At 45.0% G+C, this 26,146-nt stretch overlaps 1 protein-coding gene across 4 annotated transcripts; it reads left to right on the top strand.

Annotated features, from left to right (window-relative positions):
- The first annotated feature begins 181 nt into the window (after positions 1-181).
- HMCES (5-hydroxymethylcytosine binding, ES cell specific) lies at positions 182-25,901 on the top strand. 4 transcript variants are annotated; one of them, XM_045904230.2, is made up of 7 exons: positions 182-273; positions 1,098-1,303; positions 11,844-11,987; positions 12,459-12,584; positions 20,543-20,721; positions 23,624-23,816; positions 25,245-25,901. In XM_045904230.2, exons 2-7 carry the CDS (start codon positions 1,121-1,123, stop codon positions 25,479-25,481), a joined length of 1,062 nt encoding a protein of 353 aa, XP_045760186.1. In that variant the 5' UTR covers positions 182-273; positions 1,098-1,120; the 3' UTR covers positions 25,482-25,901. The 4 variants fall into 4 exon arrangements, with proteins under 4 accessions (XP_045760186.1, XP_064447411.1, XP_045760187.1 ...); XM_064591341.1 differs by having other exon boundaries at positions 214-231; XM_045904231.3 differs by lacking the exon at positions 182-273 and adding an exon at positions 558-676.
- The last annotated feature ends 245 nt before the right edge of the window (positions 25,902-26,146 follow it).

Genomic DNA, 26,146 nt, shown 5'->3' with positions numbered 1-26,146 from the left:
CCAGCCCGTTCTTGCGGCTAGCTCTCGGAGCGGACCCCGCAGGGGGAAGGGCGAAGATGGAGGAGAGCGGGGCTCCGGGTCATAGCCTTCCCTTGGGGTCTTTTCAGAAGATTCAGATTCCAGGGCGCGCGGGACGCCGCGGGAACCTCCCGCCACTTGGGGGCGGGGCCGCCCGCGCTGGGGGCGGGGCCTGACGCCAGAGCGCGGGCCCGCAGCGTGTAAGAGCCTGCGGTAGGAGGGCGTTGTGGGCTGCAGGGCGGAGGTGGACGTGAAGTGAGGCGGCGTTGGCGGCGGGGTGGAGGGGGACTGGGGCGAGCTGAGTTACGTGAGGCGAGGCGGGCGGGCGGCCGGGCCGAGGTGGACGTGAGGGGCGGCGGGGCCGGGCGGGCGGCCGGGCCGAGGTGGACGTGAGGTGAGGCGGGGCCGGGCGGGCGGCCGGGCCGAGGTGGACGTGAGGTGAGGCGGGGCCGGGCGGGCGGCCGGGCCGAGGTGGACGTGAGGTGAGGCGGGGGCGGGCGGGCGGCCGGGCCGAGGTGGACGTGAGGGGCGGCGGGGCCGGGCGGGCGGCCGGGCCGAGGTGGACGTGAGGGGCGGCGGGGCCGGGCGGGCGGCCGGGCCGAGGTGGACGTGAGGGGCGGCGGGGCCGGGCGGGCGGCCGGGCCGAGGTGGACGTGAGGTGAGGCGGGGCCGGGCGGGCGGCCGGGCCGAGGTGGACGTGAGGGGCGGCGGGGGCGGCGGGGGCCCTGGCCCTAGGGAGCAGGTCGAGTTCCCGCCCGGAGAGCCGGCCTCCTGGCGGCGCAGGCTGCAGTGCTGGAGGGTAGCGGGCGGGAGCCTCTCCCCCCGCCCGCAGTCGGTGCCCCGAGGGTGGGGGAGGAGAGTAGGCGGACCGGAAAGGGTCCGGCGGAGGCAGGGCGTGCTGCTCCAGCACTGACCGCCCCTCGCCCCCGTGCCTCTCTCGGCCGCCGGCTGAGCTGAAGAATGGCGCCTCGGGGCGGGCCGCCTTCCCGCAGTGTATCCGGTCTCGGCGAGGCTGGCACGAGCCGGCGGCGGGGAGACCGTGAGCTAGCGCGACCGCCCCGCCGTGTTCTCGTCTCCAGGCTGTGCCGGGCCGCGCGGGAGCATGTGCGGGCGCACCTCCTGTCACCTGCCTAAAGATGTGCTGGCCCGAGCTTGCGCCTATCGGGACCGGCAGGGCCGGCAGCGGCTCCCCGAGTGGAAGGACTCCGACAAGTACTGCCCCTCGTACAACAAGAGCCCTCAGTCCAACAGCCCAGTGCTTCTGTCGCGACTGCACTTTGAGAAGGTAACCGCTGGTGTCTGTGCCGGGCCGGCTTCTGGGCCCGCAGGGAATGCTCATCCACTTGGGTTGGGTTTGGCGCGCGCTCAGCCTCTGCTCACGGGTTCTGACCCCCCGTTGAGAACCACTCCGGACCTCACTGCAAAGAGAAGTTTGATCGGTATCTTCTCATCTTAGAAGATGATGCCGTGGGGTGCCTGGGTGGCTCAGTCGTTGGGCGTCTGCCTTCGGCTCAGGTCATGATCCCAGCGTTCTGGGATCGAGCCCCGCATCGGGCTCCCCGCTCAGCGGGGATCCTGCCTCTCCCTCTGCCCCTTCCCTTGCTTGTGTTCCCTCTCTCGCTATCTCTGTCAAATAAATAAATAAAATCTTTGGGGGGGGGGGAACACGATGATGCAGTGTTCTTCGGGCTCATTTCAGGGTTCATCGGAATGCATGCCAAATTTATTTGAGCCCCCCCTATTTGAATATGCTTAAGACCGCATCTTTCAAACCTCACCGATCATCAGGGTCATTTGAGTAGCTTAAAAAAAAAAAGATTTCCTGCCCCTTACCAGGCCAGATGAACCAGAATCTCTAGGCCTAGAGCAGGATTACGACGAGCTAATCTGAAACACCTCTGGGTTTCTTAACATGAAGTTTCTATTTTTTTCTGCTTCTGTTTATGTTTGTCTTTTACTGAAGCTAGGAACAGATGCGGTTGGTTTGGTTGTCTGAAGTTCAATTGCACTCATTGTTTCTATAGTATTTACCTCTGTAGTGTTGGAGTGACCAGTAGTTCATAATCATGTTCTGGTTCTTTATCTCCTGAATGTGTGTGTGGGCGTGTGTGCATGCACCTGAGCACCAGTGCTAGTATGCAGTAAATAAAATGCTTAATTCCAGAAATGAATGGTTTCTCCATGTCTTAAGCATTTTATTTATCTTAAGAGTGTATTTATTTTATTTAAGATTTTATTTATTTATTTGACAGAGAGACACAGCGAGAGAGGGAACACAAGCAGGGCGAGTGGGAGAGGGAGAAGCAGGCTCCCCGCAGAGCAGGGAGCCTGATGCGGGGCTCGATCCGAAGACCCTGGGATCATGACCTGAGCCGAAGGCAGATGCTTAACGACTGAGCCACCCAGATGCCCCAAGACTGTATTTATTTTAGAGAGACAGCACAAGCGAGAGGGGCAGAGGCAGAGGGAGAGAGAGAGAATCCCAAGCGGACTCCACACTGAGCGAGGCGCCTGATGGGGCTTGATCCCAGGACCCTGAGATCAGGACCCCAGCTGAAACCAAGAGTCAGATGCTCAACTGACACCAAGGCGCCCCTCCGTATCTTAAGCATTTTAAATGCCCTTGGTAGGTTATTAAAAATCATGATTGTTTCCATCCTGGATTTTTATTCTGTTTGATCTGTAATACTTAAATCACTTTATAAAGTCAGTTGTACCCCTGCTACTTATCAGAATTCTTGTGATAATATTGTAGTCAAGGTTCATTTCTATATTATTTGAAATAAGCATACCGAATAACACGATCTTTTTGGTTGAATGAAGCCATATACATGAAATAGTTTATTCTTGAGCTGTTTTTACTGAGTGCATCCTTCCCTGTTGAAACTAAAAACCTTTTTAATGAGAGGGAAATCAAAATAAGTATCATGGGGAACCTTAACTGGAAAAGAATAATAAAACATGTTTCAAAAGAAGGCCTAATTGAAGTGAAAAGAGAGACGGATTAAATGTATGTGCCTTTTTTAGCCTTGGTTCTCTCTATATCACGTCTTTAGAATTACAGAATGAATGTTAGCTGGAAGAAAAATTTGTTTAACAGATGTAAAGACAGAAGTGTAGAGATATTGTGACTTGTCTTAGGTTACCCAGTAAGTGAGGGGACAGAGCTGGGACTGAGGTCCAGACCACTTTCCGTAACCACTCCAGTGGATGCTTCCTGGAACTAGGAATGGAGAAGATGGAGCTCCTAGCAAACATAGCTTCCCTCCCTTTCCATCAGTGGTATGAATTTACTAATGTAGTATTTTGACTCCACATCGCTAATAAATTTTGTTAAGATTGCTGGGGTTTCCTAATTTTGATAAATAAGGTTACATTTGTCTCAAACCTACAAGTTGTAAAACAAAATTAGAATCATTTCAGCTGATCATTAATATGTATCAGTGGCCAGCACATGTGTATAGATTGCAGCATTTGCATTTGAAACCACTATTTGCAATTACTTCCTCTTTCATTTATCCACCCCAGCTCTACCAGCTGTTCTGGTCACAAGTCCAAAAGGGTAGAAGGAAAAGATGACTAATATTGAGCAATATTTTCAGTATTTTGGCTTCTCAGCCATTTTCTACTTATTGTTCCCATTAGGGGGCAGCCTCATGTTTGGGTTTGGCTTAGAATTGTCCAGTGAACACACTAACATTAAAGGTGATGATCAGTGGGATTTGGAAGGTAGGATTTCTCAACCTTGGCACTCTTGACATTTTGGATGGGATGCTGTCCTGTGCATTGCAGAATGTTTAGCAGCATTACTGGCCTCTACCCACCAGATGCCAGCAGCATACCCCCCTTTCTCCCTGTTAGATCTTGGTGGTGGGGAAGGGTTGTCAAATTGCATGTTGAGAATGTCAAATTTAGAGTATTGTTGTTTTGCAAATTCCTGATCAGAGATCATTTAAATGACCATTCTGTACTGTTACCTCATTTATGCTTTGGATAGGGGGCTCTTCTGCTTGGAAGGCACATTTGATTCTTGAAGAGAGGATTCACAAAAGCTGTTTTTCTTCGTTTTGTTTTGTTTAAGATTTATTTCAAAAGACAGCAAACACACGTGTGCATTAGTGTGGGGAGGGGCAGAGGGAGAGAATCTCAAGCAAACTCCCTGCTGATCACAGAGCCCAAAGCATTTGATCTCACAACTCAAGAGTTTTCAACCTGAGCCAAAATCAAGACCAGTTGAGCCACCCAGGCGCCCCAAAAGCCCTGTGCATTCTTTCTCTTCCTCCTATCTCACATGAGATTAACACTTGGATTTACATTCTCTACCCTACTTTAAACAGAAATAGTTAGGGGGGTCCCCAGAAAAAGAAAGATGAGACATAGCTTTCATGACGCAAGAGAAGTCATTTTAGGCCCCCAGCTATTTTCTGTGATCTGTGTCCTACTGGCTTTGCTTGCCTAAGCACACTTTTTTTTTTTTTTTTTAAGATTTTATTTATTGGGGCACCTGGGTGGCTTAGTTGGTTGGGCATCTGCCTTCAGCTGGAGTCATGACCTCTGGGTCCTGGGATCCAGCCCCAAGTCAGGCTCCCTGCTCAGTGGGGAGTCTGCTTCTCCCTCTCCCTCTGCCCCTCCCCCCCACTCCTGCTCCTCGCACGCACACGCTCTCTCTCTTAGATAAATGGAAATCTTTAAAAATAAAAACTTTATCTATTTGAGGGAGAGTGTGCAGGGGGTGGGGGAGAAGAGGGGCAGAGGGAGAGAGAGGCTCTCAAGCCGACTCCCAGCTGAGCACAGAGTCTGACCTCACAACCCTGAGACCATGAATCCGGTCCACATCAAGAGGACTCTCAACAGAGTGAACTACCCAGGCACCCTAAGCTCACTTCTTGCAAAACTTCCCAGGAGGTGTCAGAATTAACCCATCAAAAAAAAAAAAAAAAAAAAAACCAACCTCAATAGTTAAGGATTTTAAGGGAACAAAGGGAATGCAAAACTAACAGTGTCTACCAGGCCAGGAAATAGCCTAACCTTATCAGAGGCAAATCAGTGGTAAAACTCCCAGTGCTGTTTCAGAAGTAAACAAGGTCCTGCATTCCTTGCTTGAGATAATGATCCCAAGCCCCACCCAGTTTATTCCCGCTTCAGAGCCTGTGCATAGCCCCTTTACCCTTATCCTACAGTTACCTCTGCTTCTTTATAATGTTAAAGCCTCTGCCCTAGTTGGAGCCCAGGCTTCATTAACATAACATAAGAGGCATTATAGGCAAGTTTTCAAAGTACGTCTGCGCAACTTTATGCCCACTTTTACAGGCGATGATAAAGCTCCCCTTTCTGAATATTCATTCTAACCCTAAATAAAAGGAACGGACTCACCACACCCCCATCTCCACTTACCCCCATCTTATTTGCTGCAAATAAAGTTTACTTTGTGTGACAACTCCACCTGGTATAGTCTCTGTAACTCACCAAGGAGCAAATTCATGTTAAATTCAGCTATGCTACCATTTCTTCCAGGGTAGTCTTTTCCTTACTTACAGTGCATGCTCATTAATTGCCTTTGTTTTTCCTGCCTCTTGGCATACAATATAACCAGGCTTCCTCTGTCTTTAAGGGGAAGAATACACACACGTATATATATATATACATACACATATATACACACACATAGTTGATCCTCATTATTTTGTGGATTTCAAGTTGCAGATTTGCCTACTTTCTAAAATGATTTGTATTCCCCAAAATAATACTCATGTTGCTTTTGAAGTCATTCATGGACGTATAGAATAGAGGAAATTGAGTCACCCAATGTACACATTCCCAGCAAAGCTCTACCTTCTTGTTTTAGCTCTTACCTTGTAAACAAGTACCCTTCTTGGAGTTGATTTAGTGCTATGTTTTTTGCATTCCTGTGCTTTTTGTTGGTGATTTCACTGTTTAAAATTGTCCCCAAGCATAACGCTAAAGTGCTGGTTTGTATTCTTAAGTGCAAGAAGGTTGTAATATGCCTTATAGGGAAAAACATATTAGATAAACATCATTCAGGCATGAATTACAGTGCTGTTGGTCATGAATTCAACATTAATGAATCAACTATATGTATTAAAGTGTCTTTAAACAGAAATACAGAACAAGGTTATTACTGCTCAGTTGATAAAAATGTCTCCGTAGGTAGGTGGGAACCTAACCCTCTATTTCCCCTAAGAGCAGCAGTTCAGTATTCCACTATTCACTAATTCAGTGTTCACAGTGACTTTGTAGAACCTAACTGCCATGAATAATGAAAATGGAGTGTGTGTATGTGTGTGTGAGAGAGAGAAAGAGAAGGAGATTATCTGATAAGGCAAGATTTTGGAAGTAAGAGGACATGATTTTATAAGGAGCACAATGGAGAGATTAGCTTTAAACAAAAGGGAAGCCTTTTGGAGACGGTACCACCGCTGATGATTCTTATCTTAGAATTGTATCCTCTTGACTTTTCTCTTTCTACTCATTCTTTCTCATTCTACTTTCATTTCTCTAGGTACTTTTTCTTAGATTCTGTTTTCCTTCATTTCTCTGTTTTCTTTTTGTACCCCCAGGTTAAATCCTGTGCTTGATTTACTTTTTTTTAAGATTTATTTATTTGAGAGAGAGAATCTCAAGCAGACTCCTTTCTGAGCACAGAGCCCTATGCAGGGCTCAATCTCAAGACCCTGAGATCATGACCTGAGCCAAAATCAAGAGTTGGACACTTAACTGACTGAGCTACCCAGGAGCCCTGATTTACTTTCTAAGAAACTTTGTCCTCACGACCTTAACAGTCACCTTCACATAGAAAATTTTACTATTTGTTTTTAATTCTAAACTTAGAAAAATACTAAACTATAATCTGTGTGCTTATTTCATGTCATGCATTTAAATGATCCTGCAAAGTAGGTATTGTTCACTCTGTTTTGACAGATAAGGAACGTTGAGGGTCCAGGAAGTTGAGATTAGTCCAACCTCGTAAGTAGCAGAGATGGGATTTTTGAACCAGGGTCTTCTTGTAAAGGCTTTATTTTTTCCTCTATACCAGGGGTTGGCAAACTGGTCCGCAGATCAAATCTAGCCCACTGCCTGTTCTTGTAAAGTTTTATTAGAGCACAGCCACGCTCCTTCATTCTTTGTCTGCTTTCATAATACCAGTGGCAGTAGAGTTGAGTTGCTTGAGTCACTGCAACAGAGACTATATGGATTCACAAAGCCAAAAATATTTATTATCTGCCTTTCACAGAGAAAGTTTGCTGACCCATTATTTGTACTATGCTGCCTCTCTCCTAAGCTTTAATTCCATATCTCTGAGTGCTTGTTGGACATAATAAATAGCTGCATTGGATTTTATTCTAGTGACTTTTTTTTTTTTTTAAAGATTTTATTGATTTATTTGACAGAGAGAGACACAGCGGGAGAGGGAACACAAGCAGGGGGAGTGGGAGAGGGAGAAGGAGAAGCAGGCTTCCCGCCGAACAGGGAGCCTGATGCGGGGCTCGATCCCAGGACCCTGGGATCATGCCTTAGCCGAAGGCAGACGCTTAACCGACTGAGCCACCCAGGCGCCCCTTATTCTAGTGACTTTAAACAAACTTTTTGTTCTGTTCACCAGTGAGGGATGAGGACAGAGCATTACAGGTGTGGTTTGTCTCTTCCTTGAAGTCTGAGCTTCACCTGAGAAGACCTGGCATTTGGGGCTAGAATCATCTAGAGCAGGAATGTTACAGAACACAAAAACATCCATTCATTTATCTGTTATCTATGGCTGCTTTGTCCCTGTAACAGTAGTTATATTATAGTTGCAATAGAGACTGTATGACCTGCAAAATCTATAATACTTAGTATCTGGCCATTTCAGAAAAATTTGCCAGCCTCTGATCTAGAGGTATCTTCACTCACTTACCTGGCAATTGGCATTGATTCTCAATTGAGGCTGTTGACCAGAACACTTATGTGTGTCCTCTCCATGTAGCCTGGGCTTCCTCTCAGCATGACAGTGTTAGGGTGGCTGGATTTCTTACTTGGCAGCTCAGAGCTTCAGAAGGAGTGTCTCAGCAAGCGAGGAAGAAGCTGACACGTTTTCTGACCTAGTTTTAGAAATCATACAGTGTCACTTGTGCCACATTATGTTGGTTACAAGTGAATCACGGGCCCATCCAGATTTAAGGGGAGGGAACATACACCTCCAGCTCTCAGTGAGAGGAGTGTCAAAGATTTTGCAACCGTTTCTTTAAACTGCTATAGCTACAGACTTGAAAATAAAACAAAGAACTGCTATAGATGTCCCACTATTATCTTAAATCAACACATCTTTCCCCAAATCAAGCCCCTCTTCAGATTTTTTTCTTTTGCTCATTCTTCTAGGCTTGAAAATTTAATCAGACCTGTTTTCTTTTCCATTTACCATCACAATTTTGTTTTTAGTCTGTCTTTTATTCTTTTTTTTTTTTTTTTTTAAGATTTTATTTATTTATTCATTAGAGACAGAGAGAGGCAGAGGGAGAAGCAGGCTTCCCGCGGAGCAGGGAGCCCGATGTGGGACTCGATCCCAGGACCCTGAGATCATGACCTGAGCCGAAGGCAGACACTTAACCATCTGAGCCACCCAGGCGCCCCTGGTGTCTTTTATTCTTACTACCATCATGAGACTCACCATATCCTTACCCCCAGACCATCATGGTAGCACCCAGAATGCACTCTTCTGCACACCATATAGAATAGTGTGTCTGTGTGTGTGTGTATGCACGTGCATGCACGCATAAGTAGGCGTTTTAATCTGTAGATTTAATCAAGTTCTCAAGGGGCCAGTTACTCCCCAAATTTTAACAACCATGTGTTGGGGTCCCCCCAAGGGTACCCCCACATTTGGAGCTTCATTAGGAAGGACTCAACAAATAAGGCATATTAAGGCTAAGGTTTGTTACAGTGGAAGGATACATAATAGAATCAGCAAAGGAAAAAGACACCACTAGGAATCTGGGAAAAAATCCATGCACAGTCTTCCTTGTCTTCCCTCCTTCCTGTGAGGGGGGCTACACCAGGCATGTTTCTTTTCCAGCAATGAAAAATGTAATGTGCAGTGTTTCTGCCCAGGGCAACCCATTAGGAACTGAAAGTCCAAGGTGGTTTTTTGTTTTGTTTTGTTTTGCTTTGTTTTGTTCCATTTTGTTCTTAAGGATTTTATTTTAGGGTACCTGGGTGGCTCAGTCGGTTAAGGGGCCAACTCTTGATTTGGGCTCAGGTCATGATCTCAGTCCTAGAATTCAACCCCGCATCGGGCTCCATGCTCAGTGGGGAATCTGCTTGAGGATTCTCTCTTTCCCTCTGTCTCTCCCCCTACTCTGGCACGCACTCTCCTCTCTCTCAAATAAATAAATCCTTAAAAAAATATTTTATCTTTTTAAAGATTTTATTTATTTGGGGGAGAGAGAGAGGAGCACAAGCAGGGGGAGTGGGAAAGGGAGAAGCAGGGTACCCACTGAGCAGGGAGCCCAATATGGGGCTCGATCCCAAGACCCTGGGATCATGACTTGAGCCGAAAGCAGACGCTTAACCCACTGAGCCACTGAGGCGCCCCTATTTTATTTATTTTTTTCTTTCTTTTTTTTTTTTCAAGATTTTATTTATTTATTTGAGACAGAGAGCATGAGAGGGAGGAGGGTCAGAGGGAGAAGCAGACTCCCTGCCGAGCAGGGAGCCCGATGCGGGACTTGATCCCGGGACTCCAGGATCATGACCTGAGCCGAAGGCAGTCGCTTAACCAACTGAGCCACCCAGGCGCCCTCTATTTTATTTTATTTATTTATTTATTTTTTTAAGATTTTATTTATTTATTTGCGAGAGAGAGAATGAGAGACAGAGAGCACGAGAGGGAGGAGGGTCAGAGGGAGAAGCAGACTCCCTGCCGAGCAGGGAGCCCGATGCGGGACTCGATCCCGGGACTCCAGGATCATGACCTGAGCCGAAGGCAGTCGCTTAACCAACTGAGCCACCCAGGCGCCCTCTATTTTATTTTATTTATTTATTTTTTTTTTTAAGATTTTATTTATTTATTTGCGAGAGAGAGAATGAGAGACAGAGAGCACGAGAGGGAGGAGGGTCAGAGGGAGAAGCAGACTCCCCGCTGAGCAGGGAGCCTGATGCGGGACTCGATCCCGGGACTCCAGGATCATGACCTGAGCCGAAGGCAGTCGCTTAACCGACTGAGCCACCCAGGCGCCCCTATTTTATTTTTTTAAATAGGTTCCACACCCAGCATGGGGAATGAACTCATGACCCTGAGATCAAGAGTCACATGGACTGAGCCAGCCCCCCGAAAGCCCAAGGTTTTTATTGGGTACTCTGCCTAGCAAGCACCAAAATTCCAGACTCTCAGAAGGAAAGCAGATGCTAGGCATAAACCTCATTTTTGCACAGACTAGACACAGTAAACCAAACCATCCTTATCAGTTAGGAAAGGGGGAAAACTCAAAATCCAAGTTCCCAGATGCTGAGGGCCAACCTTGTAAGCAGGCCCTCCAAAAAATAGCATCCTCAGGCTTGCTATTATATTACTTTGCTGCACAAAACCACTTCCTACCCATTCTTGACATTGCCTCTTTGTTCATTTAATTTTTTTAAAGTTTGTTTGCTTTTAATAATCTCTGCACCCATTGAGGGGCTCAAACTTACAACCCCAAGATCAAGAGTCACGTGCTTCTCCAACTGAGCCAACCAGGCACCCCTGTTCATTTAATTTTACATCTGGTCTTCCCTCCCATCTCTTTGTCTGAATTCTGTACCTCTTGTGGGATCTAATTAAAGAATCACCCCACCCCACCCCTGTCTTTTTGCTCCTTCTGAGGAGTTGATAACTTATCCATTCCATCTCTCACAGATCACTCTCCACTGAACTCCTTTGCTACTCTTCATCTGTACCACTTATATGGCCATTAGCCTGTTGTATCTCAAATTATTAATATTTTTATGTCTTTGTGGCCTTGCATGTTATTGTGCAAGCCCTTTGAGGTTAAACACTTTTGCATGTGCCCCACGGCACCCTGTGCATGCCTTGATCATAGCATGTACCTCACTGTATTATCATTGTCTGTGACCTGTGCTTCTTGAGAGCTAGGACCACATGAACTGCTAGGCCTAGCACTATGTCTCATAGGAGGCACTAAGTAACCGTTTACAGACTAAACTTCTTTGTATCCCCCACCCTACCCAAGCAATATGTCTTACATTCTAATAAATGCTGAAGACCTCAAGTTACTCACATCGTGATAAATTATTAAAATTGTTTTCAAGGGATGCCTGGGTGGCTCAGTTGGTTGAGTGTTTGCCTTCGGCTCAGGTCATGATCCCAGGGTCCTGGGATCGAGCCCCACATTGGGCTCCTTGCTCAGTGGGGAGCCTGCTTCTCCCCCTGCCTGTGCTCTCTCTCTCTGACAAATAAAATCTTAAAAAAAAAAAAAGAACTCTTGGGTCGCTTGGGTGGCTCAGATGGTTGAGCGTCTGCCTTCGGCCCAGGTCATGATCCCAGCATTCCGGGATCAAGCCCCACATAGGGCTCCTGGCTCAGCGGGGAACCTGCTTCTCTCTCTCCCTCTGCCTCTCCCCCTGCTCATGCTTTCTCTCTCTCTCTCTATCTCTGTGTCTCAAATGAATAAATAAAATCTTAAAAATAAATAAATAAATAAAATCGTTTTCAAGTAGAATCTTTCCCTTTTAATAATCTGTATTTTTTGTATTTCAGTGTAATGTAATGCGTGTGCTACATTTGGTTTTCTAAATTTCATTATCTCCTCACTGGATCTTAACCTTTTCCATTACAGGGTGCAGACTCATCTGAACGTATCATTGCTCCCATGCGATGGGGATTGGTCCCATCTTGGTTCAAAGAGAGTGATCCTTCTAAGCTGAAGTTCAACACTTCCAACTGTCGTAGTGATACCATAATGGAGAAATGTTCCTTCAAGGTAGGTAGCAGGTCTAGGGAAAAGGCACATACTCTGTTCTTTTTTCCAGCAGAGCTGTTAGTGCCTTATATACCTGAGAAATATAATAAGGTTCTCCTGGAAAGTGTGTTCCCAGTTGCTAATAATGTTGAGTACTATTAATATATATTACTGTATAATGAGTCATCCCAAAACTTAGTGGTTTAAAACAAAACTATTGTTATTTCTCATGTTCTGTAGGTTGACTGGGTTCAACTAGACTGTTTTCACTTGGAGGTTCTCATGTACTTAAATTAAATGCAGCTGGAGCTGGAGTACATTATTTAATCTTTTCAACAGCTGTGTGAGTGATGACTTTATGCATAAGAAAAGAGAGTTACAGAGAAATTAAATAACTGCTCTAAGGTCATACATTGGTGGACCTGAGATTTTAACTCAAGTCCATGACACATTCTGTCACTAAGACCCTATCTTACTCACATTTTCCCTCAGGTACCTCTCGGAAAGGGAAGACGCTGTGTCGTTTTAGCAGATGGATTCTATGAGTGGCAGCGATGTGAGGTTACTAGCGAAAAGCAGCCATACTTCATCTACTTCCCCCAAGCCAAAACAGAAAAGGTATTGTCAACAGCATTCACAGTAGATATTTGGAAAGGGCTAGAGAGGCTAATCCAAAGAAGGACATTTTGTTTCTTTCTTCACAGAATTTTTTAAAAAATAAATGCTTTATTAAGGTATAATTCACCGTAAAATTCACCTTTTTTTTTTTTTTTTTTAAGATTTTATGTATTTATTTGACAGAGAGACAGCGAGAGAGGGAACACAAGCCGGGGGAGTGGGAGAGGGAGAAGCAGGCTTCCCGCGGAGCAGGGAGCCCAATGCAGGGCTTGATTCCAGGGCGCTGGGATCATAACCTGAGCTGAAGGCAGATGCTTAACGACTGAGCCACCCAGGCACCCATAAAATTCACCTTTTGTTGTTGTTGTTGTTAAAGATTTTACTTATTTATTTGAGAGAGAGAGAGAGCACAAGTAGGGGGAGTGGCAGGCAGAGGCAGAGGGAGAAGCAGGTTCGCCGCAGAGCAGGGGGAACCCGATGTGGGACTCAATCCCAGGACACCGGGATCATGACTTGGGCTGAAGGCAGTCGCTTAACCAACTGGGCCACCCAGGTGCCCTAAAATTCACCTTTTTAAAATATGCAAGTCAGGACGCCTGGGTGGCTCAGATGGTTAAGCGTCTGCCTTCGGCTCAGGTCATGATTCCAGGGTCCTGGGATCGAGTCCCGCATCGGGCTCCCTGCTCCTTGGGAGCCTTCTTCTCCCTCTGCCTCTCTCTCTGTCTCTCATGAATGAATAAATAAAATCTTTAAAAAAAAAAAAAAAATGCAAGTCAGTGATTTTTTTAGTATATTCAAAGTTGTACAACCATCACTACTGTCTAATTTTACATTTTCATCACCCTGAAAAGAAGCCCCATATCCATTATCCATCACTCTCTGTTTCCTATTTCCCCCTGCCCAGGCAAACACTAATCTTTTGGTCTCTGTAGTTTTGCCTATATTGGACATTTAATATATTTAGAATCATACAATATGTGGTCTTTTGTGTCTGACTTCTTTTACTCAGTATTAGGTTTTCAGGGTTGATCCATGTGGTATCGTGTGTCACTACTTCATTGCTCGTTTATGGCTTATCCATTGTATGGATAGGCCATGTTTTGTTTATTCATTCACCAGTTGATGGACACTTGGGTTGTTTCTGCTTTTGACTGCTACAAATAATGCTCTGTGGACATTGATTTACAAGTTTTTGTATGAATATATGTTTTAATTTCTCTTAGGTTTATGCCTAGGGGTAGATTTGCTAGGTCACATGGTGACTCTATATTTAACAATCCCCTCATAGAACTCTCATTTTAAGGGACGCCTGGGTGGCTCAGTCAGTTAAGCGTCTGCCTTTGGCTCAGGTCATGATCCCGGGGTCCTGGGATTGAGTCCCACATCGGGCTCCTTGCTCAGCAGAGAGCCTGCTTCTCCCTTAACAGCTGCCCCTCCCCCTGCTTGTTCTGTCTCTCTCTCTCAAATAAATAAATAAATAAAATCTAAAAAAAAAAAGAACTCTCACTTTAAGACAAAAAATTTAGCCTGTTCACATAACATTATAAGGAAATTGAAAAAAAATAAGGCATGCCAACATGTTTTCATTTTAATCACATTTATTGCTTTGATACTGCTAAAGCCTTTGCATTCTCATCAGTTTGCTTCATTAAAATTGGGAATTATTGTGGGTAGGGAGATGGGGTAACTGGGTGATGGGCATTAAGGAGGGCATGTGATGTGATGAGCCCTGGGTATTATATGCAGCTGATGAATTACTGAACTCTACATCTGAAACTAATGATGTTACTATATGTTGGCTAATTGAATTTAAATTTTAAAAAATTGAGAATTATTGGGGGCTCCTGGCTGGCTCAGTCGATGGAGCATGTGACTCTTGATCTCAGGGTTGTAAGTTCGAGCCCCACTAGGTGTAGAGATTACTTAAAAATAAAATCTTTAGGGCGCCTGGGTGGCTCGGTTAAGCGACTGCCTTCGGCTCAGGTCATGATCCTGGAGTCCCAGGATCGAGTCCCGCATCGGGCTCCCTGCTCTGCGGGGAGTCTGCTTCTCCCTCTGACCCTCCCCCCTCTCCTGCTCTCTCTCTCTCATTCTCTCTCTCAAATAAATAAATTTTTAAAAATCTTTAAAAAAAAATCTTTAGTAGCACCTGGGTGGGCTTAGTTGGTTAAGCATCCAACTCTTGGTCTCAGCTCAGTTCAAGCCCTACATTGGGCTTCCCGCTGAGTGTGGAGCCTACTTTAAAAAAATAGTAATAAATAAAATCTTTAAAATAAGTAAATAAATTAACAGTCAGAATTCTGGGGCTTCTTTCTTGAGGGAACCAATCCATAAGATTTCTAGTGCTTAGCTTTTCCGACTAGAAATTATATATCCGAAAAGAGCATTTTCCTCTGGCACTCTTCTTGAGAGACTTTTAAGCACTTATGTGGATTAAGTAGGATGGCACGTTCTCAATTCTATCTAATTTTTCTTCCCTATCAAAATGTATCTGGGGGCGCCTGGGTGGCTCAGTCAGTTAAGCATCCAACTCTCAATCTTGGCTCAGGTCTTGATCTCAGGGTCTTGAGATCAAGCCCCACACTGGGCTCTAGCTGGCCATGGAGCCTACTTAAAAATGTATCTGTTTGTTCAGTGGACATTTATTAACCATATACCATTGTATATGGTCCTGCTGCTAGTCTCCTGGAAGTTCAGAAGACATGATTTCTATCCTTGAAGCTCGACTGCCAAGACACCCAAGTCAACAGTCACAGGCTGATGCTCAAGGAAGGCATGCTTGTAAGGTTATGGGGGCATAGAGGAGAGCATATAACTCAGACTGGGGCATCACAGAAGGCTTCCTAGAGGAAGGAATTTTGGGGTGTTTAGAAGATTTACATTTGATATAATTATCAATCTGATGGGGTTAAAAATTCACTATTTTGCTAGTTTTCTTTTTCATTAGCTTTTTTGTTTTGTTTTGTTTCATTAGCTTTTTTTTCCTTTTCTCATTTTTTTCCTGGCTGCTTTTAAATTGAGTACTTTTTATGATTCTGTTTTGTCTCCACTGTTGGCTTATTATTTTTACTTCTTTAAGAAATTTTTTTTAAGATTTTATTTATTTAGGGGCGCCTGGGTGGCTCAGTCGTTGGGCGTCTGCCTTCGGCTCAGGTCATGATCCCAGGGTCCTGGGATCGAGCCCTGCATCGGGCTCCCTGCTCAGCAGGAAGCCTGCTTCTCCCTCTCCCACTCCCCCTGCTTGTGTTCCCTCTCTCGCTGTCAAATAAACAAAGTCTTAAAAAAAAAAAGATTTTATTTATTTATTTGAGAGTGAGTGAGAGAGCGAGCACGCACAAGCAGGGGGAGCAGCAAGCAGAGGGAGAGGGAGAAGCAGGCTCCCCACCAAACAGAGCCCAGTGTGGGGCTTGATCCCAGGACCCTGGGATTGTTACCTAAGCCAAAGGCAGACACTCAACTGACTGATCCACCCAGGCGCCTCTAGAAAATGTTTTTGATAGCTGCTCTCTAGGATACATTTTATTTTTATTTTTAAGATTTTACTTATTTATTTGTCAGAGCGAGCACAAGCAGGGGGAGCGGAAGGCAGAGGAGAAGCAGGCTCCCGCTGAGTAAGGAGCCCGATGTGGGACTCGATCCCAGGACCCTGGGATCATGACCTGAGCTGAAGGCAGACGCTTAACCGACTGAGCCACCCAGGTGTCCCAATAGGATACATTTTAAATTAATAATCTGCATTTAAAGAATAAACTGCTTCTTGTGTAGTATAAGAACTTTATAACAGTATATTCCTGATTCCTCCCATCTTTTGGTATATTGTCATAGGTTTTACTTTTTCATATGCTATAAACTCAACAATACATGCTACTATTTTGCTTTAGTCAATTATATTTTAGAGTGATAAAAAATACATTTTACATTTACCCTAATTTTTAGCCATTTCCATGGATCTTTACTTTTGGGGTAGATCCAAGTTTCTATCTGGTATCATATCCCTTAAGCTTAAAGAACTTCTTTTAATACCTCTTGTAGTAGGGTGCCTGGGTGGCTCAGTCGTTAAGCGTCTGCCTTCGGCTCAGGTCATGATGCCAGGGTCTTGGGATGGAGCCCCGCATCGGGCTACCTGCTCGGCGGGAAGCCTGCTTCTCCCTCTCCCACTCCCCGTGCTTGTGTTCCTGCTCTCTCTCTCTCTCTCTCTCTGTCAAATAAATAAATAAAATCTTTTAAAAAAAAATACCTCTTGTAGTGTAGGCCTGCAGGTAATGAATTCTATTTTTGTTTGTCCAAAAAACCATCTAGTTCATTTTTTTAATCATCATGATTCTCTTTATGAGCTATAACTTACATTTAATAAAATTCACCCTTTTAAAGTGTATAGTGGTTTTAGTATTCAAAATGTTGCGTAACCATCATCACTGTCTAATTTCAGAACATTATTATCACCCCAAAAAGAAACCTCATGCCCATTTTTTAATTCAACTAGCCAACATACAGTACATCATCAGTTTCAGATGTAATGTTCAGTAATTCATCAGTTGTGTCTAACACCCAGTGCTCATCACATCACATGCCCTCCTTAATGTCCATCACCCAGTTACCCCATTACCCCATCCCCCCACCCACCTCCCCTCCAGCAACCCTCAGTTTGTTTCCTAGAGTTAAGAGCTTCTTGTGGTTTTTCTCCCCCGTGCCCATTTTTAGTCCTTTTCTGCCCCCAGCACCTGGCATCACTGTCTGCATTTTTGAATGGTGTTTTCACTTTGTATAGAATTCTGGGTTGGCAGTTTTTTGGGTTTTTTTCCAGCACTTAAAAAAAAATATTCCATTGCCTCTGGCTCTTCTAGTTTCTTTTGAGAAGTCTACTGTAATTTTTATCTTTTTTCTTCTGTTTGTAATATGTGCTTCCAACATCCTCTTTGCCTAATGCCTTCAAGATTTTCTCTTTGGTTTTCAGCAGTTTGAATATGATATGTGTAGTTTTTATACATTGTGTGTTTGTGTGTTTGGCATGTTCTCTGAGCCCCCCTCAGATCTGTGATTTGATGCTTTCATAATTTTTGGTAAATTTTCATCCATCATATATTCAGGTATTTCTTCTTACCCATTGCTCTTCACTTTCTGGGATTCTAATTACACATATTAGACAATTTGATATTGTCCCATAGTTCTTGAATGTTCTCTTCTGTGTATTTTATTTTTCTCTGTGCGTTAGTTTGGGTAGTTTTTATTGTCAAGTCTTCTTTCTTATTTTGCCAAGATTTTTTTTTTTTTTTAAAGATTTTATTTATTTATTTGACAGACAGAGACATAGTGAGAGCAGGAACACAAGCAGGGGGAGTGGGAGAGGGAGAAGCAGGCTTCCCGCGGAGCAGGGAGCCCGATGTGGGACTCGATCCCAGGACCCTGGGATCATGACCTGAGCCGAAGGCAGACGCTTAACGACTGAGCCACCCAGGTGCCCAAGATTTTTTCTCTGTTAATGTATGTTGTCTACGTTTTCTACAAGAGCCTTTAACATATTAATTAAACTTATTTTAAATTCCCTTTCTGATAGTTTTAGTATTTGGGAAAAGAAATATCTTTTTGTTTTTTTAAGATTTTATTTATTTATTACAGAGAGAGATAGAGAGAGAGAGCACAAGCAAGGGGAGCGGCAGGCAGAGGGAGAAGCAGGCTCCCCGCCAAGCTGGGAGCCCGATGCAGGGCTCGATCCCAGGACCCTGGGATCATGACCTGAGCCGAAGGCAGACACTTAACCGCCTGAGCCACCCAGGCGCCCCGGGAAAAGAAATATCTTGAGTCTGGTTCTGTTGATTTCTATATCTCTTGGCAGTTCATTGGGTTTTCTGGCTTTTTTGTTTGTCTTGTAATTTTTGATTGATTGCCATACATAGAGACTGAGATAAATAATTATGTCTGGGAATGGATACACTTATCCTTCTAATAGGCCATTAGTGTGTGAGGTTGAGCCGATCTTATTAGGAGTTGAACTGGGTTTGTTGTTACAATTACCTTTACTCACTATAGGCTTTAAATTTCTCTGTGCCATCTTGTGTTCAGGGTAAGGGTGATTCTCCAGACAGTTTATCTCAGTAGCCCTGCTTCTTTCAGCTGTAGTACCTCCCTTTTAGGCCTGTGCTTTGGAAAGGATCTCTCTATGCTCTTGCCCCTTCCCTAGAATTAGGCTGCTGTTCCTGTCCATGTGATGCTTGCTGATATAAAGGGTGGGAGAGTGTTCATTGTCTTCATACAGCCTCATTCTCAGGCAGATCTGTGGCCCTGGCTGTCAGGCTCAGGCTTTCTCAGGGATCCTATTCCTTCCCCAGGGGAGTAGAGGGATTTTTCATTTACCTTTCCCCAGACTCATTGGGTCTTTACCTGTATCTTAGGGGCAGTAGGCTTTATTACCCATACCCTGGCCCCTTAAGGCTTTTGCTCCTTAGAGGAGAAATGACTGGGTGAGGCTTTCCTGCCTTTCCTGATGTAAGAGAGCTCCCCTCCTCTAGGCATGTACCAGCAAGGCAGGCTTTCTCTAGTCTCCTGCTCTGCCCCCATCTTTCTTGTGAGCAGCTGGGGAAGTTGATGGAGAAGAACCAGCAAGCTGGGCGCCTGGGTGGCTCAGTCGTTAAGCGTCTGCCTTCAGCTCAGGTCATGATCCCAGGGTCCTGGGATCGAGCCCCGCATCGGGCTCCCTGCTCAGCGGGAAGTCTGCTTCTCCCTCTCCCACTCCCCCTGCTTGTGTTCCCTCTCTCGCTGTCTCTCTCTCTGTCAAATAAATAAATAAAATCTTTAAATTAAAAAAAAAAAACAAAAAACCAGCAAGCTGATGCGAACTCCCCAGACATCCACAGCTCCCAGGGGTTCTGGGCTCTCAGGCCAGCCCATACACTGCTCTTAGCAATTTGGTAATAATTTTATCTGAATGAAGGCCTTGTCTTTCTCCTCTTGCCACCAGTCAGCCAGTACTTATGTCTCTATCTTCCTTTGGAGGCCCCTGTCTTCTCCTAAAGTTCATGCCAGTTGGTTGCCCAGTGACCTCAGTTTTCTGATGAGTTTAAGAAAAGTTATGATTTTGGGGGCGCCTGGGTGGTTCAGTCGGTTAAGCGTCCAACCCTTGATATGATAGGTCTGGATCTCAGGTTCATGAGTTCACGCCCCACACTGGGCTCCATGTGGGGCTTGAAAATAAAAAAAATAAAAAAAGATAAAATAATAAAAATGAAAAGTTATGATTTTTGTAGATTATCTAGCTCTTTTCTTATTGTAAGGGTAGAGGGGGTACTCTTCCCAGCTTTCTGTATTCTGGGTCTTGAACTGAATCTTAAATGGCAAGTAGGAGCTGGCATGATGAGAAATGGCAGGACATTTTGGGCAGAGGAAGTTGCTCTGGCAAGATAAAAAGGCATGAAATTGCACACAGGCTTAATTTATAGACCGCTGGATTTGGTTCAAATTAAATTATTTTATCTTTTTTTTAAGATTTTACTTATTTATTTGACAGACAGAGAGAGATCACAAGTAGGCAGAACAGGCAGGCAGAGGGAGAGGGAGAAGCAGGCTCTCTGCTGAGCACGGAGCCTGATGCAGGACTCGATCCCAGGACCCTGGGATCATGACCTGAGCTGAAGGCAGACGCTCAACCGACTAAGCCACCCAGGCGCCCCTCAAATTAAAATTATTAGTAAAAGCTAGAATGATGGGCTGGATTGTGAAAGGCCTGAATGCCCATTGGTGGTGTTGGATTGTATTCTAAAAGCATTAAGGATCCATAAATCCATAGCTTCGGTTGGTACTTGCCATTAAACTTCTTACTTTTGGGACAGTGGGTCAAGAGGAGTTAATAACACATGGGCTGAAGTACTTGTAAGATGATTGCCATGTTAAGTCTATAGTAGTACCCAACCTATGTGTAGGAGGGGGCTGCTGAGTATTAATCTGCCCATGTATTTTGCTTCCAGTCAGGTAATGTTGGTGCCGTGGACAGTCCCGAGCACTGGGAGAAAGTCTGGGACAACTGGAGGCTGCTGACAATGGCGGGGATCTTTGACTGCTGGGAGTCCCCAGAAGGAGACCTCCTGTATTCCTACACCATCATCACAGTCGATTCCTGCAAAAGTTTGAATGACATTCACCCTAGGCAAGTCACAGTTCTTATCCCTGGGTCCGAAAGGATTCAGAGGAGGGTTTGTACTCTGCTTTTAGATAAGTAGCTATTGGATTCAGTGCATAAGTTTAGAGGGTAGCAGTTGCTTTGCAAAATACAGTTATGGTCAGTTTGGCTATAATATGACATGCATTCCTAAAAGGCACTACATTGTGCCAGACTGTACAGTGAAAACCCAAGAACTTATGGAAAAAGCAGGGTTAGGGGGACAACACCTAAAAATTTATCAGGAACACGTTAAAAAATAATAGGGATCTATTAAAAACAGTACCACAGTTGTCTACATAGATATTACGTTAAATATGGCACTTTACCTTAGAAAGTTCCAGAATTTGCTTGTGAAAAATGAGTGTCAGAGAAATTGTAGCTTATAAGCTATCATGAAATGGAGGGAAGATTACGCAAAATTTGTGCTCTTTTGTGGCCTTAAATCCTGGGGCATGTTTTTCTGCCTTTGAAATTTTCCTTCAAGGGGTGCCTGGGTGGCTCAGTTGGTTAAATGTTTGTCTTTGGCTCAGGTCATGATCTGATCTCGGGGGTAAAAAAAGAAATGTTGGGGGTGCCTGGGTGGCTCAGTTGGTTAGGTGTCTGCCTTTGGCTCAGGTCATGGTCTCAGGGTTATGGGATTGAGCCCCATGAAGGGCTCTCTGTTCAGCAGGGTCTGCTTCTCCCTCTCACTCTCCTCTGTGCTCTTGCTCTCTCGTGCTCTCTCTCAAATAAATAAAATCTTTTTTTTTTTTTTTAAGATTTTATTTGAAAGAGCGAGAGAGCACAAGTGGGGGAATGGGAGAGGGAGAACGGGCTCCCTGATGAGCGGGAGCCTGCTTCTCCCTCTCCCACTCCCCCTGCTTGTGTTCCCTCTCTCGCTGTCTCTTTCTGTCAAATAAATAGAATCTTAAAAAAGAAAAAGAAATGTTCCTTCAAGGCATGCATTTATAGTAGATATGTATTTAATCAAAATTGAACATTTTGATCCAGTGTATAGCCCCCTTCTGCAATTAACGACTTTATTAACTGCCGAAAATTCTTCCGACACTTTCATTCATGTTCATGTCTTCTCCTGACACTGAAAGCTTTGGAAATTCCATCACTGTTTGAAACCACCAAGCCATTCATTGCTAGCACTCGGAGGAGCCACTTCTGTGGTCTTTCAGATTGTGCATTCTCTTTTTGAGAAAGCAGTTTTTTCACTATTTGGCATTCAGTCCATAGGATAAGGAATCTCTTCATTGTTTCTGTTTCTGTTCCTTTAGGCCTGACTGATACTGACTTCATGATACTTCTTGAAGTTGTTGCAGTCATAGACATTCCTTTTATTTTCACAATGTTGTCACTGGTGGATTCCTTTATGTCTGTTGCTAAGGAGATACCACATGTTCTCTTTTTACTTTGAAGATGCTCTAATAGTTCAAGCTTCTTGTCAGTACTTAAAAATTTTCCACCTACATGCACTGCTTTGCATGTTTTGAGCTACAAAGCTTTGACATGTGTGAGATGTTGAATGAAGAGGGTTTTTTATATAGGGAGAAGTTCACAAATGCAAAATAAGAGCAAAACACAACTTTGGAAGATAACGTGTAGTGAATCACAACACAGTAGCTGTCAATGTTTGAGGTGTGTGTACGTGTGCATTCTTTGTGTTCCTAGAAGGCTCCGTTCAAGTTGGTGCAGTTGCCTGTGCGTTCACCTTGTGTTTCTCACAGACAAAACTATAAACACAAAATTTTTATTATGCTGAAATTGCTCTCTAACATAGCAATCACAGTGGAACAGGCGACATTTTAAAAACAAGCATTAGCAGGGGCACCTGGGTGGTTCAGTTGGTTAAGTGTCTGCCTTCGGCTCAGGTCATGATCTCAGGGTCCTGGGATCGAGCCCCAGGTTGAGCTCCCTGTTCTGCAGGGAGTCTGCTTCTCCCTCTGTCTGCCGCTCCCCTTGCTCTTGCTCTCACTCGCTCTCTCCTCTGTCGAATAAATAATCTTAAAAGAAAAAGAAAAAAAGTAAAGCGCTCCCAACTACTTCGAACTGAACTATATAATACAATGCAGAGATGCCATTCATCAGAAACTAAATTTTTTTTTAAGATTTATTTATTTATTTGAGACAGAGCTAGCAAGCAGGGGGAAGAGGCAGAGGAAAAGAATCTCAAGCAGACTCCCACTGAGCGTGGAGCCCGGTGTGGGGCTCCATCTCATGACCCTGAGATCATGATCTGAGCCAAAATCAAGAGTCAGACACTTAACCCACTGAGCCACCCAGGTGCCCCAATTGTAAAGTATTTTTTAAAGTACACGTTTGATTTGTTGAAGTTACGACTTTTAATTATTAAAATAGATGTTCATGCATTTATCTCCTAAAATCAACTGTGCCACCCACCAGTGAATGTGTGGCGTGCTTCACATTGGCCTAGGACATAAAACTGGAAGCTAAACATAGAATCTTTTCCTACTATCTCCAGGAGTCATCTTAGGCAGCAGCATCCTTGCTTCCTGAGGCATAGTTTCCTAGAGTTCACAATTATGTGAATAACTCTTTCTTACTGTAAATCTAGAGATTATTACTGATAGACAAATTGTCCCTTTAATTCTAGGCTTAGTCCTAGAAAGTTCACCGATCAGGATGTACACTGGAGTGCACTGGATCCAGTCATAGCACTATTCATTGTCTTTGCCATGAAACTTTGTAAGCTAGCTCTTCTAGGGTTGAATTTCGTGCCCTGTCAAGTTGTGGTCAGGGGACACTTGGCAGCAAATCGGCACATGAGGTGTAGAGAGAGGACAAGCTTATCCTTAGGATGATTCGTGCTGACTCAGGTCTCCCTTCTGTCCCTACCCTCCCTCTACCTCCCAGCTAATATCTCTACCTCACTGACTAGGATGCCTGCCATATTAGATGGAGAGGAGGAAGTCTCTAAATGGCTTGACTTTGGTGAGGTCTCCACTCGGGAAGCTCTGAAGTTAATCCACCCCACAGAGAACATCGCCTTCCATCCAGTCTCTTGCGTGGTGAACAACACCCGAAACAACACTCCTGAATGTCTGGCTCCTCTCAACTTACTGGTCAAAAAGGTAGGGGCCTGTGACTGATGGTCCTTTCTGAACTTTCTGTCTTCTGTCAGAATATCTTTTTCTTTTAGGATATGGCCTTTCACTATTAGCTTTAATTTAAACCTTCCAAGACTCACATTTCCTTATGTATGGCAAGGTTAAGCAGAGCGCTATTCTCAAAGCTGGCTGTGACGCAGACTCCTCAGGAGAGCTCTTTCAAAATATAAAATGTTGGACCCTGTCTAGACCTCTTGAGTCAGTATTCAGGGCTGGCTGGGCCTGGGCTTCTGTGTCATTAAAAGCTGCTTCAGTGAGTCTGATAAACCAAGTTTGAGGACTCCTAATCTAGAGGGTGACTTACGAAAGACAGAGGAGACCTTGTCCATAACTGTATCTTTGTCCGCAACTGTGGAGTTTTTTTCTTTTTTCTGTACCTCTGCTTTCCCAACTACAAGTTGGAGGAGTTCCAATCCTTATACTCCTTCAGGAGGATTTGAGAACATTCCTGCCATGAACTTTAACTTTTTTAGAATTGGCAAGGAAGGATCCAGTTGTATTTTGAAGGGAAGGTGAACAGGCCAAAGACCTTCAGTGGGAATAGAAGTTCCAGAGCAAAGGTTTAGGAATAGCAGCTGTTTCCAGGTGGCACCGAGGGACTTAAGTAGTGTTCCAAGAATAGACATCTTAGAATGCCTGAGACGTGTTAAGGACAATGATTACAAAACAGCTACCCCCCATTTTTCTGAAAGTTTCTAAGTTTTCCATACTCCATGTCATCTTTTTTCTTTTGTCTCAGTTCTCTGCAAACTCCTGCAATCCTGATCCTTTTATTCATTAGATGTCTCTAAAAATGTAATGATACACATTCATTTTGTGCTGGACACTACCCCATTTCTGCCATGGTCTTTACTCCTGAAGAATTCCCATTCTGGACAAGTGGCATTATGGGAATTGAGGACCTTCCGTTCAGCTTTGGGCTGCAGGGGTGAGAGAGCAGGAGGGGGCAGTGCTGGGCGAGGAGAGGCTGCACAGTGGGGAAACAGGTCAGCCTGTTCAGCCTCAGCTGAATCTTTAATGCTGGTGACTGAAGCCATTCCTCTTCGGTTTCACTTCCCAGCGCTCAGCCTGGTCACCCTGAACTATATCCTCTTCTGTGAGAATGCGCCTGTTTGGGATGCCTGTCAGCTCTCTCCTCTCACTGACTGGTCCCACACACCTCGTCTTCGAGGCCCGCGCTGAGGGCTCCTCCCGGTCCCTCGCGCCCCTTGGAGCACACTCAGCCGCTCCTGCCTTCTCCCCGCTCCTGACCAGGGGCCCCATCTGGCTCTCAGTAGTACTTTCCAAGCCTGGGTCAGTACCTAATGCCTCTGAGCCTGCTTCTTCCCTTGAAGCTGGCCTGTTCCCAAAAGGTTGAGCTGGGTGGTGTAAACATTCTCTTCTTCCTCCTAGGAGCTCAAGGCAAGTGGTAGTAGCCAGAAGATGATGCAATGGCTGGCCACAAAGTCACCCAAAAAGGAGGAGCCCAAAACAACCCCAAAGGCAGAGTCAGATGTGCCCCAGTGGTCCAGCCAGGTCCTGCAAAAGAGCCCACTCCCCACCAAGAGAGGGGGTGCAGGACTCCTGGAACGATGGCTGAAGCAGGAGAAGGAGGAGGAGCCCGTAGCCAAGCGGCCTCACAACCAGTAACACCGGATTTTCAGACTAAGACTGCGATTTGCTGTACTAAATATTGTTGCTGATAATAGGTGCTTGTGTTGTATGTGTGTGGATTTGCGTTGGGATGAGGTCGCACAGTGTTACTTGACAGTTATGGATTCAGGAGTGAGTGGCTATCCTGGCTGCAACCAGGAACCCACAGTGGAGCAAATGGGCAGCCTGGGAAGAGTAGGGGGCCACCACCATCAATCATTCATAGGGTCCTTTATACCTGGTATGACCGGTGGAGCCTTCTCTCAAAGCTAGACCTGCTGGCGGTTCTCAGCCCTGACCTGGTACTGCTCACAGAAGGCTGTTTTCTGCTCAGCTGTTGGGTTCTGTCAGCCTATTGGAATTAAGTTCTTAAAACATTGTATTTTTTTCTGAATAAATTATATTTGATAAACTGTTTACATTTCAGAAAATGCTGCTGCAGGGGAAATTCTGGATCTTACTGTTTTCTCCTGGCATCAGTCCTAAGGGATGGATTTTGTCACAAACATGGAGCACTAGGGCTTTCTGTGAAGGAAACTGCTTTTTTCGGAAACTGCAAAAAGGCTTGGGGTGGGGGTGGGGAGGGGAGTGCTTGTTGCTTTGTTGAGTCTCTCTGTTCACTCAATACTTCGAAGTTTTGTAAATCCTTTAGCTTAAAACCA

The sequence above is a fragment of the Mirounga angustirostris genome, unplaced genomic scaffold, assembly GCF_029215605.1.
Source record: "Mirounga angustirostris isolate CCGP_5_RB_7025 unplaced genomic scaffold, mMirAng1.0.hap1 SCAF_1, whole genome shotgun sequence".
Lineage (NCBI taxonomy): Eukaryota > Metazoa > Chordata > Mammalia > Carnivora > Phocidae > Mirounga > Mirounga angustirostris.
This window is presented reverse-complemented; position numbering and strand designations above follow the sequence as displayed.